Genomic DNA, 14,235 nt, shown 5'->3' on the forward strand with positions numbered 1-14,235 from the left:
ACAGGACTGCAAAGTCTTGTGAAAACTTTGTTTTTCAATGCTTTTCACTTTTATTGACACCTCTCACAATGTCTCATGCAAATATACTATTTTCTGCACATTTTGTCTGTTGGAGTCTGAATAACACACACACACACACACACACACACACACACACACACACACACACACACACACACACACACACACACACACACACACACACACACACACACACACACCTATTTAACATTTATGCTTTCAGAATATGAGAGGACCAATCTCAGGCACAGATCAGTTTCATGCTTTTGTTTGATGTGTAGAGAGAGCAATCAGCTCTTTCTGAATTTTCCAATATGCACTTAATCTCCTAGGCTAATTGTAATTATTCACACCTCCTCTACACAAGTGGTATCTTTTGTTTTTCCCACTGCTAATTTATCTCTTTTTTATTTCAGTTAGAGCTGTAAAAACAGAAACAGACCCCAAATCTCTTATGCATTTTCTTTATTTTCATACAAAAGGGCCAATGCTTGACCAATATAACCTGATTGTAAAATTATGAAATAACGCAGGGATACATGCACGCTTTGAAATGATGCATAATGTATAAAGAAACAAACAAGTTTTTACACATGCATATACATGCACACAGTGAAAGTCCTCTGGCTGGGTTGAGGGTGTTTTTGAAGTGTTTCCAGAAAAAAAAAAATTGTGATATCACCATACAGTCAGGAAATGTCCACAATTTAGGGGCTAAATGATGACCAATACTAACTCATGTGTGGTTTTAAGGGTGGAAATGTCTGACTTTAGGTTATGAATGCAACCCAGTGTTGGGTGATCTCGGTTGTGAAACTAACAGGAACCTAGAGGAGGATACTTTTGGCAGTAAAAAAAAATAGTGACAGCAGACTGAGAGTAAGAAAAAAACGCACCATTGTGTTTTTATAGAAGAAATGATGAGTACATCGCAAGCAGCTAGAATAGTAACCTATAAAAATGCTTAAAAAATGCTGTGCACAAATCATGCACGGAGCTCTTTCAATAAAAATGAAATACATAGCAGTTTATGGAAACTGGTATTCTATATGTACACAGATAGCTCATACAACACTGTCTTCTTAAAACCTATTTACATTAAATACATAAAGGGCCGCTGAGCATTATTGCTCTGACGTTAACACAATCACAAGAACGGGGAAGAAGAATGATATGTACAACATTTTAGGCAGAAGTAAAAAACTGGGGTGCTGCTTTCACTTCAGTTTTCTTCTCGCTTTTTGGAAGTCCACATCCTACATTCTGTCTGCTCAGGCAGTGCTTCAAGAAATTGATCAAACTGGCATCTTTATTTCTTCATCCTTCAGCAGAGTGGGTGGCTGATTCTTCTCATACTTCAACAAGGGTAACCTGGAACTGACCGTTGCCCAACTCGGAAACCTCGATGAGGAATGCTGACTGGTTGGTGTAGTGTTGGATGATGTTGTCATCCATGTTGACAAAGATCCTGTTGGGGAGACAAACAAAAAGACAGGGTTACTCCGGGGACTGTGGAGAAACAAGGTGCAAAACCATTAACCTATTTAGAGAAAATCATATTCGTCTCTAAAACTGCGGTGTTCAAACAGCCTAATAATGTGTTCAGTGTACTCAACCTTTCACCCTGGTGTGACACAAACAGGTTGCCAGGGTTAAAGACAACATGTCTTTTGTTTGGAAGAAGATCTCAAGTGAAAGACAGAGGCGGTATATCTCCTGCATCAGTAGGAGTTAAAAATCAGGTCACCCTGTTCTTCCGCCTCCTCCTCCTCTGCAGCACTAACACTAGCCTTTAAGGCTGTAATGACTGAACTAACCACTGGCCCGTGCATTCTGCCTGCAGGGACAGGATTGATTGAAGACAAGAGCAATAGACAGGGAGGGAACTGCAGGGAGAATGTAACCCAACCTGTTAGTTTAGCTGCTCCCCCTGCAGTGATTGCTTCCAGCAAGCAGCAGGAAAATTTCCCAAAGGTGTTTCAGCTACTGACAGTAAGTCTCAAAAAGAAAAAGCACAGACTATCAACAGTTTGTCAGCCACATAGAAATTCTGCTAATTATTCTTTCGCGGCTAGTTGTAAACCCTTCCTATCTAAAATAACAAGCATCCGTATTCATCGTGGGAAAAGCGCAGCTACCTGTATGACCTTTCGCCATTGAGCTGAAAGACACGTGACAATTGTAAACCTGACAGACAGCCTTCAGCTAGCGAGTGGAAACATCCAAAGCCTTTATCATATCAGGAATTTCGTCTTTCAATGCCGCTTTCTGATGTTCCAAAGAGATAATGTTATGAAAACATAAATAAGTACAGCCATTGCCAGTGACTCAACAGCAGGACTTAAAAAAATCTTTTCATCTTCTTTCAGTCATATAGTTTTCCTTTAGAAGAGCTGCAATTAAAACATTCCAGGGCCGAGCCAACTAACCTACCCGCCCGGTTTGTCAACAAGCGCTTCCTTAAGGGAAGATAAGATTAAAACAACAAAATAAGCCCAAAATCAATGCAAATCATGGCGACAGGTGCACTTGGTGAGACTAACTAGTCTATCCATCTGTCTGCAACACAGGAGCCTGTCTGAGATATCACAGGGTGAGAGGTAGGGTATCAGCAACCTCGGAAAGGTTGGAGGGCCAAGACAACCATTCACTTTCACTATGGTTAATTCCTCAAAAAATGTTTGGATTGGAAAAGAAAGCTTCTTAGTGCCACCAATGATCTCTGTTGTTTTTGGTAATTTGTAAAATCACAGTGCAATAGTCATAACAAAAGAACAGGACGCTCACCCTCTCCTGCATTTTTTGTAGATTTTCCCGATGGTTTCTTTTTGCAGGCCGTACTTTTCTGAAATCTGAGGAAAGTAAAGGAACGAGAAGACTGTTAGCATGATCTGATGAAAGAAATATGATATTCACTTTTGGCAAAAAGGTATGGTACAAATGTTCCAGTGAATACAGAAGTAAACAGGTGAAGGTGCTTTTGATCCCCACCTCAGGAAACTCAAGTCAGAGGACTCTGGAATGTGTTTTTGTGTGTCTTTAAAGCAATCATGTGATACTTACAGCTTCTCGCAAGCCCGACAGCGTTGGCGAGTTGAGCATGAGGGCATCAAACACCTCTTCAGAGTTTGTCCTCACGTACAGAAGAACTAATATAAACCAAGAAAAAACATTTTTTAACACCAAAGAGGACACTTTTTTTCAATTTTGATTTAACTTAGATTTTTTTATGAGACTTGCATGTTTCTATCTACCTCTCTGTGCATCTTCTTTGCGAGCTTGTTTGTTGGTTGGGGAGCTCGTCTGCTCTCTGTCTGGATACAGCCTCTTCAGAGAACTCCTGGAAGCGCAAACATTTGCATTAGACAAAAGCGGCCACTTAGCTTCTGTTTGAAAATGCTGACTGTGATGGCTAAATGTTATGTTTTTTTGTGCGTGTGTGCGCGTAACTATGCTTACCTTTCCGCTTCGTCCATGGGAGTGGCCTATAGAGACAGGGAAACCGAGAGGAGACCAGAGATCTGATTAGACGCTTCTCTACTGATAAAGGCATTGCCTAATGTCCCACCTTCCCAGAGCTGTCTATGCTTAACACTTTAAAAGAAAAGGAATGTTATCATCATTTTAGTGCTGCATTTCCCATAACCTCTAACGGAGCAGCGGAAGTGTGGACACTGATGGAGAGACACTGATAGCACCATCCTACGCTTAATCATACTGTTAAATCAAAGATATTTTCTGCTTTAGCTATGCAATACAAAACTGTGATGCGTCACATTGTTAAGCAATTTTGCAACTTCCTGTTCTTTATTTTTCTTTTGTGTTAGCCACTGAAAATCAGGACTAGCTGTATAATGGACCTAACAGCAATGACATCTAACCCATGAACCCTCTTATTATTGATCCGAACATATTGCATGCTCCTCTAGGCTTCCTGGCGTGGGAAAAATGTCCTGTCTGAACAGCACTCTCACCACACTACTAATGCAAGTGTATCTGAGTAGAAGAAACAGAGGATATGAGGGTGTCTTGCCGCATAAAAGGTGTGAGTGCTGTCTCACCAGGTGCGTGCGTGCATGTGTTTCTGTGAAAGCGCTCATAGCTTAATCTCGGTGTCAGCAGCTGTAGCTGCTTGTACTTGTGTCTGGTTTCGACTCCAATTAGCTCATCGGATCTCAGGCCTGTGTTTCACCTCACTTTCTCTGGCACCACTATCCCCCCACCCTCCCACTTTTCCCACCGCATACTTTCCCACAGTTTTTTTTTTCTCCCCTGCCTTGCTCGTGCCTGCCCTATTGCCTGCAAGGATATGGATGGGTGGGGGTAGCACTGTTGTTAAATGAGGACCTACCATGCGCTGTAAGCTGGACAGGTGTGTCTCTGGAATAAAGAGAACTGGCTGGGTGATGTGGTCATCCAGGGTCTGGAAGAAGGTGCACTCGTTGCCTATGGAGCTACTTACTAAAGATTTAGCTGCAAACAAAGGAGGACAATGAGGGATGTTAGATTGGACTTTCACAGATAGCATATTAAAAAAGGTCCTATAAAGGTTGTGCTGCCATTTCCAGTGCTAACTGTTACCATCATTAGTGTTCTTTCCTCGCCTCTTGGATCTCTTCCTCTCCTCGTCTCTCATCTTCCTCTCTGCACCCTGACGACACACAGTTACACCATTAGATAAGTCATTCTGACTCAATTAACGCATGTTTGCTCGTATAAGAAGATGAATGGAATAAAGCGAGTTACCTTATCACAGAAAATCTTGACCTGGAGAGCAGCTCTCTGTATCATTTGGCCGTTTCCTGAGCTTAAGTCGTAAGTGTCGATCTGAAGGTTCAGGGGCAGGCCTTTCACTCCTTTCTGAGAGGAGAAATCTGTGCTCAGGGAATTGATCCCAATGTACACCTGGAGGAAAAGAGAAATGATTATTATATGTATACATCACTATGGTGTCGGGCAGCTTTTACTGATGTTTTTCATTTGTTGCTCATGTGTCCCAGTAGGATCATAATGACATGTTTCGTAGACAGATTTCTTTTTTTCTGGCCTTTACACATTCTCCCTGTGATCATATATACTAGAGACAGTTCCCTGCCTTCCTGCTCCGTGCCGTTTGCAGTAGGTTCGCCCCACCCCAGCGCCTTTGGGCCACAGAGAAGCTCGCATAAGCTGTCGTGTCTTTAGCCGGTTGTTGTGACAAGAGCCTTAGGGCCAAACACATTTCTGGGATTCCTCCACTCCCACCACAGCCACTCCTTTTCTCCTTCACCTACCTGTTCTACCTTTCCACTATTTTCCTCTAAAACTTCCACCTGTTCTTTTATTTTCATAGAACTGGCCTTACAGTCAGAGGTGTCTGTGCATTCTTGTGTGATAGTGATGTGGGTGCATCTTTGTGCCGGTCTGTTTACCTTGGCCTCCTCGCTGGGGTTCCACACAAAAGAGAGAGCATTGAAGGCCACTTCTTCAACATTGCTAACATTGCTGAACACTTCCTTGTAGTCCGCTGTTAAAAAACAAAGAGAAACGGTTTTTTAACAGCGGTATGAAAGGCACAACAGAAAGTGGAGTATTTTTTTTGTAACTTTTTTGGTAACTTTCCATGTGCAAAGAACATACCGATGTCAATGACCCTCTGCTTGACAGTTGGCTGGCGTCCGTGCCAGTGATTCCAGAAGCGCAGCTGCATTTCTGGGCTCTTGTCATTCTCAAACACGGCCATCACCACTGTCTGAAGTGGAGAAAGGAAGGTGACAAAAAGAGCAGGAAAATTAGATTCATTTGTCTAGCTGGTACGTATTTCTTTACACCTGCACGCATATCTAAGAATTCTCCTTCATCGCACGTCATCCATCACTCCAAATCCTTCCTTTCTCCCAAATTGTCACCAGTTATTTGTGTTGAGCTAGCATGTGTTTTTGTGTATTCTTATCCTCCGATTCGTTTGACAAAGAAAACGGCTGTAAACCGCACCACACCTTCCTCTCTCCTTGTCCACTCCTTTTTTGCTTTCTGTTCTGCTTGTGTCACATCAGACAAATGTAGCTGAGGTGAGCTGTACTGCGCTCTGGCCTCATTGCCCTGAGGTAGGAATAAATTATAAAGGGCAGGATGCTGTCATTTTAAATGCACCAACCTGGTGTGCAGGGTGTCAGCAGGGTATTAGTCATTAAAGGAACTGTCTCCAAGGGAGGGACAGATATTTGGGAAGGGTTGCCTTGTTGGCACGCAAAGAATTCAGGTGTTATTTGGCTTGATGGAAAAAACAAAATGCCCGAAGGGAAGGATGTAACAATAGTCATCTTTTTTTTTTACATAAGACACACACAGAAAACAAAACAAATCTTGGAGAATAACTTAGAACAAAAGCAGTCCTTGCTTTCCTGATGATGTGTCACGATGGCTCACCTTGACTTTGGTGGCAGTAATGCAGGTGCTGCTTTCCACCCCATGGAGAGTGATGGGGTAGAATTGTCCCTTGTTCAGATACACCATGGGGAGCTCGCTGGGCTTGTGAGAAGAAGCTGCAGGAGCCCCAAGAGAAAACTGGAACTCACTCCTGGATCTCTCAGATGGGGAACTGGTGTAGGAGCGGGAGTAGACTGGGCTGGAATGGTTTTCAGGGAAGGGGTCGCTGTAGGGAAGATTCTGATAGCCACACAGAGATATATGGATTAGTGAAGGAAAAAAAGAAACAGCACAGAGCTTTTAAAACTATATGGGAGACAGGGCTTTAACTTTAAATTATGGTACTAAGTTTACCTCAGTGCTGGGGTCAGGGAAAGCAGTGTTCTCTGGCCACTTTTGCAGCAATTCAAAAAAGTTGCTGAGCTCCTGTTTGTCATAAGTATTTTCCACAACACTGGTCAGCGAGGTGTATGTTTCTGAGGTGGCGGGAACGGAAATCTGCGGGATCTGCTTAGATCCCAAAACATTGCTGGGCTGGATGGGAAGGTTCTCAGAGAGAATCTTCATGGCGATAGCGGACGTGTCCAGTGGAGAAATCTCATTGGTCTGGTGCAGATTCCTGGCAGGATGGGGAAGTTGGGGGGGGGGGAAGATTAGCTATAACAGAAAATCCACCTTGTTGATGTCATCATGACTCAGGTAACAACACATCAAGGAAACAAACATAGTTGAAGTGACTGGCTATTGTGTGCCCTTAACCGTTACAGAAGCTTAAAGGCTGCCAGAGTAAACGTACAACGGTCAGTAAAAGCACCTCTTGAGTCTCAACACACACACGGCTACTGCAAACTTGTAGAAAGGCCCGGTTTGACTCTGGGCGGGAACTGTTTGTCTCTTAATCCAGTTTTTTCCCCCTCTTCTCTGTGTTTGAGTTTCTCGGATAAAAATGTTTGAGGGAACAACACTGAGCCCCAACAATGGCCTTTCTCACATACCTAACAAGGAGTAGGAATATAAAGACCAAAATGAGAAAAAACAGCTACCTGTCCTCCTGTTGTGAAACTCTTTAAGAAAGGCAGAGAGGATGATCAAGGAAGGGTAGATGAATGGAAGAGCTTGAGAGGAAGACAACAATCCCTCTGACTGTGTTTGACTAGAGGATTACCCACTCATCAGTTTACGGCCTCCTAAAGCCCTGCCTTTCTCTTTCTGTATTTATTACTCGAATAACTTCAGTTCAGTGACAACTGATTGAGTATCTGAGTCATGCTACCTGTCACAGAAATGACAAAAAAAAAATGGACTGAAATAACTATTTAAAGCTGTGCGGTGAAGAGTGACATGACTATGACTATGAATGACTATAGATACATGGAAACAATGTCAGAGGCATGACTGGTTTGTGAAGCGTGAGTGAAAGTGTGTGTGTGGGAGCAGCTGCAGAAACTCTGTCTTACCTCTCTGGTACTTTGCACACGTTGCCTGTGCGGCTGCAGGCAGCGTTCACTTTTGGGGTCTGGAAAAATAGGAAAAAGGGGGAAATGCGATAAGTGTCAGGAAATTAAAATGAATCTTTAGGTTTACTCAAGATGAACTACTTTGGTTTAACACAACTAGTGCTTATACATTATTTACCTTGCACTGTTCATAAAACATCGAGAGGGCTGTTAGCTCTTCGGGCAATCTGGATTTTGAGGGGTTCGGCTCAGTTATGGAGTTATCCAGATAAGACCAGGAGTCCATGGCGTAGTTTGAGTAATTGTTATAGCTGAAGTTCTCGCTCTGAAAGACCAGTCCCAGAGTCCTACAACAGGCCAGAAAGGGTTTAGATTAGCAGGGTGACTTTCAAATTAAAATATACACTGAAACAACTTTAAATATCAAACTATAACTATTTAGTTTTAAAGTCCTAATTAATAGCAGACCCACTATGTTTCCGATCGCTTAGCCATCAGGATTTGACATTTACCATGGCCCTGGAGCACTGCACATACTTGTCCTGTAGCCTGTAGGGTTTCGATTGCAAAAGCACCGTGCTGAGTAACATCTCTCAGACGTAGCGGTGTCAAAAAGGCTTAAAAAGCCAGGGGCCACCCATAAACATGCACACACACACACACGCATAGAGTTTTTTGGTTTCCAGTGTTGTGAAAGAAAGAGAAACTACATTTGTGAGTCCTATATAAACTCTCATATTTGCTCAGATCTTAAAAGAGATGACAAGATTTTCTTGCTCAGTAAACAGAAACCCACAGCTGTCACAGAGGTGAACTCTGGTTTTTCATTTCACTTGGAAACACACACACACAAAGAGCCTGGGGTTCTGGGGATTGTATTTGTTTGTAGAGACTCACATCGACACTGAATTGTTAACATCAGAACTGTTAGGATAAGCCCCCTTTGGAGTTTGTCTTAAACGGCTAATGAACAAATAGCTGCAGTGTAACCTAGATAAACAGTTAATCAAATGTGATGACATGAGGCAAAGACCACAGGTGTGAACAGCCGCAACAGAACTAACGCTTAGGGAGAAATCCCACGACTTCTCACACGCATTAATGGATGACTGCTGATTAATGCAATTCAGCCCAGTATCTGTAAAGCTAAAAATACATTACATACATATGAGCATGGAAAACTGTGTACCTCAAAATCTTTGGTTGCCAGATTAGAGCCTCAGTTTATACTAGTGTCCTTTCAAATTTTAGCTATGCCACAAATCCTTAAGCAAAGCCGGTACACCTGTTCAGAGGTGCACCTGTCTCACACTCAGCAGCAGCCTCCCAAAACAACAAACACAAGTTATTCTCTGCGTATTTCCCCCAAAACAAGCCGACAGCGCTGGTTTTAACTTTGGTCCATAGGAGGGGGGCGGGGGGGGGGGGGGGGGGGGGGGGGGGTCTCGTGTCTTGGGTTTCACCATTACGTAATTCAATGCAGCGCATGCTGTCATTACCCCTTGTCTCCAACACCTCAAGAAGAGGTTCTTATTTTCTGCGCTCCTTTTGTGCTCTGTGGCCCCCTAGGTTAGTGACAGCGCAAGTAGAAGCAGACCCACTACAGCAAAAAACGCCAACTTTGTGTGTGCCTATCACAGCTTGTGTGTGTGATAAATTTATCACACACACAAGCTGTGATAGGCACATTTTCTCCTGAAAAACGCTCCCTTTCACATGGGGTACCATTGACAAAGAAGAACGGGGGATTCCAGGCTGGAATCTTAAATAACCCATTCACTGTGTTATACCAAGTCCAAACTAAAAATGTTTTTGTCTTGTGGAAAGACAAAAAAATACCTAATGGGAAAAAAAACTTGCAGTTACAATAGCTAAAAAACACCTAAAACAAAACCCTTGAAGAACTTACTCAGTCTCTTTGGTCATGTCTTCAGTCCAAGTCAGCTTGAATAGGCTCCTTTAATCTCCACTCTTCAGTTTTCGTAGGGGATTCTCTTCTTCTTCAGTCTAACAGGGAAGAGCTGTGAAACGCAGATGAGTCAAGTGTTGTGATTCTCTCTGAAGAGGACCCAGATTTATTTCATGCCCGGACAAAGTTTCCTCTCCCCTCTGATTGGCTGAGAGGTGTGGAACAGGTGTGTGATAGGACAGGTGAAGAGGGGAAGGTGTAGATCTCTTCCCAAATTGGAAAGAAACCATGACTGTGAATGTGTAAGCCCGGAGTTCACTTTGCATGACAATCCATGGCAGGAGAGCTTTGAATCTCATTAACATTTTGGATTAAAAAGAAAAGAAAAGGGGAGACTGGTGATCCCAGAGGTGTGAAATGTTTGGTAATGACTCTGAGAAAGGCAGCAGAGGTCAGGAACTCAGCTTTAAGATGTTAATAGTTTTTCAGTATCATTGCTCACTCTCACCCCTTCATTATTATTTCACTGAAAGGTTTTGGTTTCTTTACTTTTTAAAAGCTACATTGCATTTATAAATGCGTTATTGCAGAGAGCAGAAGAATCCTGAGATTTAAAACTTCAAAAGAAATCTTTCATTTGTTCCATTGTTTTTATAATGATCTGAAGTGTTTTGAATTTTCAGAGCAAACTATAGATTTTTCTTTCAAGAATATAATGAAAAAATGAGAATAACAGAATAAATGAGCAAATGATGACCAAGACACATACGGAGAGGAAAAAAACTTTAAATAAACAACAATGAGCCCTGAGATAGGCTCTAGATGTAAGTTTTAGGGCCACAGTTAGGAAAGTGGATGGATGGATGGATGGATTAAAAAAATGCAATCACCTGAATCTGTTGGACTCAGGACTGTCTGGGCAACTTTTTATGCTTTGCATTTGGAGGGAGGATCTACATCTGAAGAAAGAAACATGGAAATGATGAGAAAGAGCTTCTACTTTGGTTAGAATCTCTTTCACAATAACCCTGTGCAAGAGTTTTTTAAGAGTAAGATGCAAACTCCCTAACCAAAGCTCACACATCGTGCTACCAGGAGTCATATAGGCGCTTGTCGCTAAGGGATTTTATCTGTAGCTCAGAATCTGCCGAGCCTTTTACACGAACACACAGAGCGAAAGCTAGAAAAAGCAAGGATGATTATATGTACCTGTTTATCTGTTCATCCACGTGTGAGCCCCTCTTGTGGGACACCTGAGGGAATCTGGCGTGGTAACACACAAGGGTGCGTGCTGTGCAGTCTGCCCACACACTCATGCACACCCTCACTGGATAAGAAACACACGCATACATGCAGAAAGCCCTGAGGCAAATTGGCTCTGAATCAAAAGAGAAAAAGAAAGAAGTCTGTGAGTATGACGCATCTTTTATTACTCCAAAGTAAATATGACCTAAAACGTCAGCCGCATACAAAAAAACCCTGTAATTTAAATGAAAGCCAGTTATAAAGTAATAATAACGCATGAAGAGATAAGAGATAAGATAGAACTTTATTAATCCCTCGGGTGGGTTCCTCTGGGAAATTCGACTTCCAAAAAAAGCACAGCAACGACCAAAGTTACAGTTACAGAACTGTTATATATATATATACACACACACACATGGGGATAAGAAGTTTACAGACACGCCACGGTAACATGGAAGTGGATCTTTTCTCACAAAGCAATTATCAACTAAAAACACCACAGCACTTTACAGGAAGGGCCAGAGTCGTCTCTATTTTTTGAGGCGACTGAGGTCCTTCAACATCTGCCAGAAAATGCTGAGGATTTTCTATGAGTCTGTTGTGGCCAGTGCGATCCTCTATGCTGTTGCATGCTGGGGGAGCAGGCTGAGGGTCGCAGATGCCAACAGACTTAATAAACTGATCCGTAAGGCCAGCAATGTTGTGGGGATGGAGCTGGACTCCCTCAAGGTGGTGTCGGAGAGGCGGATGCTGTCCAAGATAAAGACAATGTTGGATAACACCTCCCACCCACTCCATGACATGCTGGTCAGTCACAGGAGCTCGTTCAGTGAGAGACTGAGATTACCGAAAAGCACCACTGAACGACACAGGAAATCATTCCTGCCTGTGGCCATCTCCCTGTACAACGCATCCACTTAACACACTGTTTGCTGCTACAACTACACATGTTTCTTTTCCAAATATTTATTTATAAGTGACTTATGTATGTATGTATGTATATATATGTATATATTGTACTATTCTTAGTTAGCGTATTGTCTGTCTTGTCTTAATGTTGGTTTAAAATGGAGCACTGTAACAAAAAATAATTTCCCCCAGGGATCAATAAAGTATTCTGATTCTGATTCTGATTCTGAACTCTTCTCGTTGAAGGTGTGAACTATTTCTCCAAGTTTCTCTCTCTCACCCTGTCTTTCTTATGCTCTCTCTGTTTACCCTCCATTAGAACTGCAAAATTAGCATATCAAAATGCTTGGCTCCTTTATCCTTGCCTTACTCTCACTCTGCCACTCTCACCTCTTCTTTCTGCCTTTTTATCTTATGTGTTTACCTGACATCAATCCTTCTGCCAATGCAGCGCCCTCCCACCCCCACACACACCCCAGTGTTCAGCAAGTCTACTGAGCAATCAATCAATTTCCTGAATATCAGGCGTGATCATCTTTAGGAAAGAAAGTGCATCTTTGTGCAAACTCTATTTGAAAGTAAGGTCTTCTGTTTATTGTTGGACTTCTTGTCAAATGTAGCAGTGCTCCCCAAACCCCCCAAAAGATCTCTTCCAATCTGACAATGCAGGGAATTGGAAGATGGATGGCGGTGTCAAGATGTTCAAAGGACTGCCTCGAAACTTATCCGTAGAGTAAGAAACCAACAAGCGCCGGGCTGCTTTGCTGTGCTGTGTGACAGCTTGTGTGGATGTGAATGCAAGCATGCAGCCATGCATGCTAGCACACAAACAGACGTCAGCACCAGCTCTACGCACCACTGCTGCTGAGAAGGATCATTCTCAACACCTCTCTCCCACCATAAATCTCTCTTTCTCCTTTCCCAATCTCCTACTTACTCTTCCTTTCACCTCATGTTCCTACTTCTCCTTTCCCTTGTGATCGTTTGACCAGTGAGTCTTATCTGTTTCTGCCACTTAAGGACTTTGTGGCCACGACTAAACCCCTTCACGCAACGATCACGCACATCCACAGTGATAAACCAAAGTGAAGAAGTCATGCAGAGAGAACAAAGTAATGAAAATAGCAGCCCTTTTGTCCTGTGGCTGATCCTTCTCATTAACTCCACACTATACATATCTCCCCATCTCTTTCTCTTTCTGTATCTCTTCATCTGCCCTAATGCCTAGTCTGTCATGTAGGAATGTGTGTCGAGGATTGAGAGATATATGCCTCTGGCGTGATACTGTCTACTGACTTCTTCATACTGGGAAATCTGCCCTTATGCTAAGACTGTGCACCTGTTACTGCAAGGGCCCATCATGTTTTCTGCAACTGCAAGGAGTTCCCATTTCTGCTGCTTCTTTTTAAGCACCAGTTTTCTGCTGTTACCTGCTGTGTTCTCATAAATATTCAATTTCTCAGTATTGCTGAAAAAAAATCCAGTCATACAAAGCATTGTCAGGCAAAACTGATTCCATCTTAAGCATTCAACATTATGAGTGAAGGTTTTCAAGGTTTTGTCATTTTTATGTTTAGGATTGTGAAAATGAAGCAGGATTGTGTTTATGGCAGAATAGTAAGAGATTGCGACACAACCTTAAACATTATTACTTTGGAAAAATTAAAGCAGGAAATCTAACAAATTATTTTATAATGTTGAAGATGCACATGTAATTACTTTTATATGACATTTTGATCTCCTTTGCACTCCACTGTCATTTTCTGAGTGTGTCTGGAGCCTTAAATTGCTAGTATGATTTATTAAAGTGCCTTTAAAACACATCAGCTGCACTGAGAGGATTTTACTGTGAAATATCTTGTGTCGTATACTGTGCATACTAATAAATTATATATTTCCACATTTCTCTTGGCAAAGCAGCTGCACAAACACACATGCATGCAGGATATGGGTTAGACACCTAACCAGCTTTGACAGCAAGGATATTTGGCTCAGCTGACTTTGCTATGTCCACACAATAGAAGTTATAAAGAAATTCAAGCAAAAACAAGGTACTTTATACCACACTATGAACCGATGTGTACAATCACAACCATGCATGCATAGCATGGCCAAAGGAAAATGTAGCTACAGTTATAAAAAGCCAAAATTATCCTCCTCAGATGGCATAGGGTACTAAACTAGAGAGACATTTTCTCATGTGCAGAAGTGGATTAATGAACTCACCACTCACACTGAGACATTTAGGGTCACTGACTGTGAGCGCAGAGTATCATCAACATTTTC

At 42.3% G+C, this 14,235-nt stretch overlaps 1 protein-coding gene across 1 annotated transcript; it reads right to left on the reverse strand.

Moving 5' to 3' along the window:
* Nucleotides 1-471: 471 nt before the first annotated feature.
* On the reverse strand, nucleotides 472-9,949 carry grhl3 (grainyhead-like transcription factor 3). Its single transcript, XM_085392068.1, has 15 exons — nucleotides 9,796-9,949; nucleotides 8,065-8,233; nucleotides 7,887-7,945; nucleotides 6,784-7,048; nucleotides 6,430-6,669; nucleotides 5,641-5,752; nucleotides 5,433-5,527; nucleotides 4,768-4,926; nucleotides 4,603-4,672; nucleotides 4,373-4,494; nucleotides 3,481-3,506; nucleotides 3,276-3,361; nucleotides 3,085-3,170; nucleotides 2,809-2,873; nucleotides 472-1,489 (listed from the first exon to the last, which is right to left on the reverse strand). Exons 1-15 carry the CDS (start codon nucleotides 9,810-9,812, stop codon nucleotides 1,372-1,374), a joined length of 1,689 nt encoding a protein of 562 aa, XP_085248194.1. The 5' UTR covers nucleotides 9,813-9,949; the 3' UTR covers nucleotides 472-1,371.
* Nucleotides 9,950-14,235: the final 4,286 nt, after the last annotated feature.

Source organism: Rhamphochromis longiceps, linkage group LG19 (assembly GCF_057381845.1).
Source record: "Rhamphochromis longiceps isolate RC_006_pf linkage group LG19, R_longiceps_female_GT1.1, whole genome shotgun sequence".
In the NCBI taxonomy this organism is placed as follows: Eukaryota; Metazoa; Chordata; class Actinopteri; order Cichliformes; family Cichlidae; genus Rhamphochromis; species Rhamphochromis longiceps.

Excerpts from the sequence above, each read along its gene's own strand:
- grhl3 (XM_085392068.1), bottom strand. Across the intron at positions 7,946-8,064 it reads TGTTTTATGAACAGTGCAAG|ACCCCAAAAGTGAACGCTGC; the intron begins GTAAATAATGTA and ends CTATTTTTCCAG. Across the intron at positions 5,753-6,429 it reads TTACTGCCACCAAAGTCAAG|ACAGTGGTGATGGCCGTGTT; the intron begins GTGAGCCATCGT and ends TCTCCACTTCAG.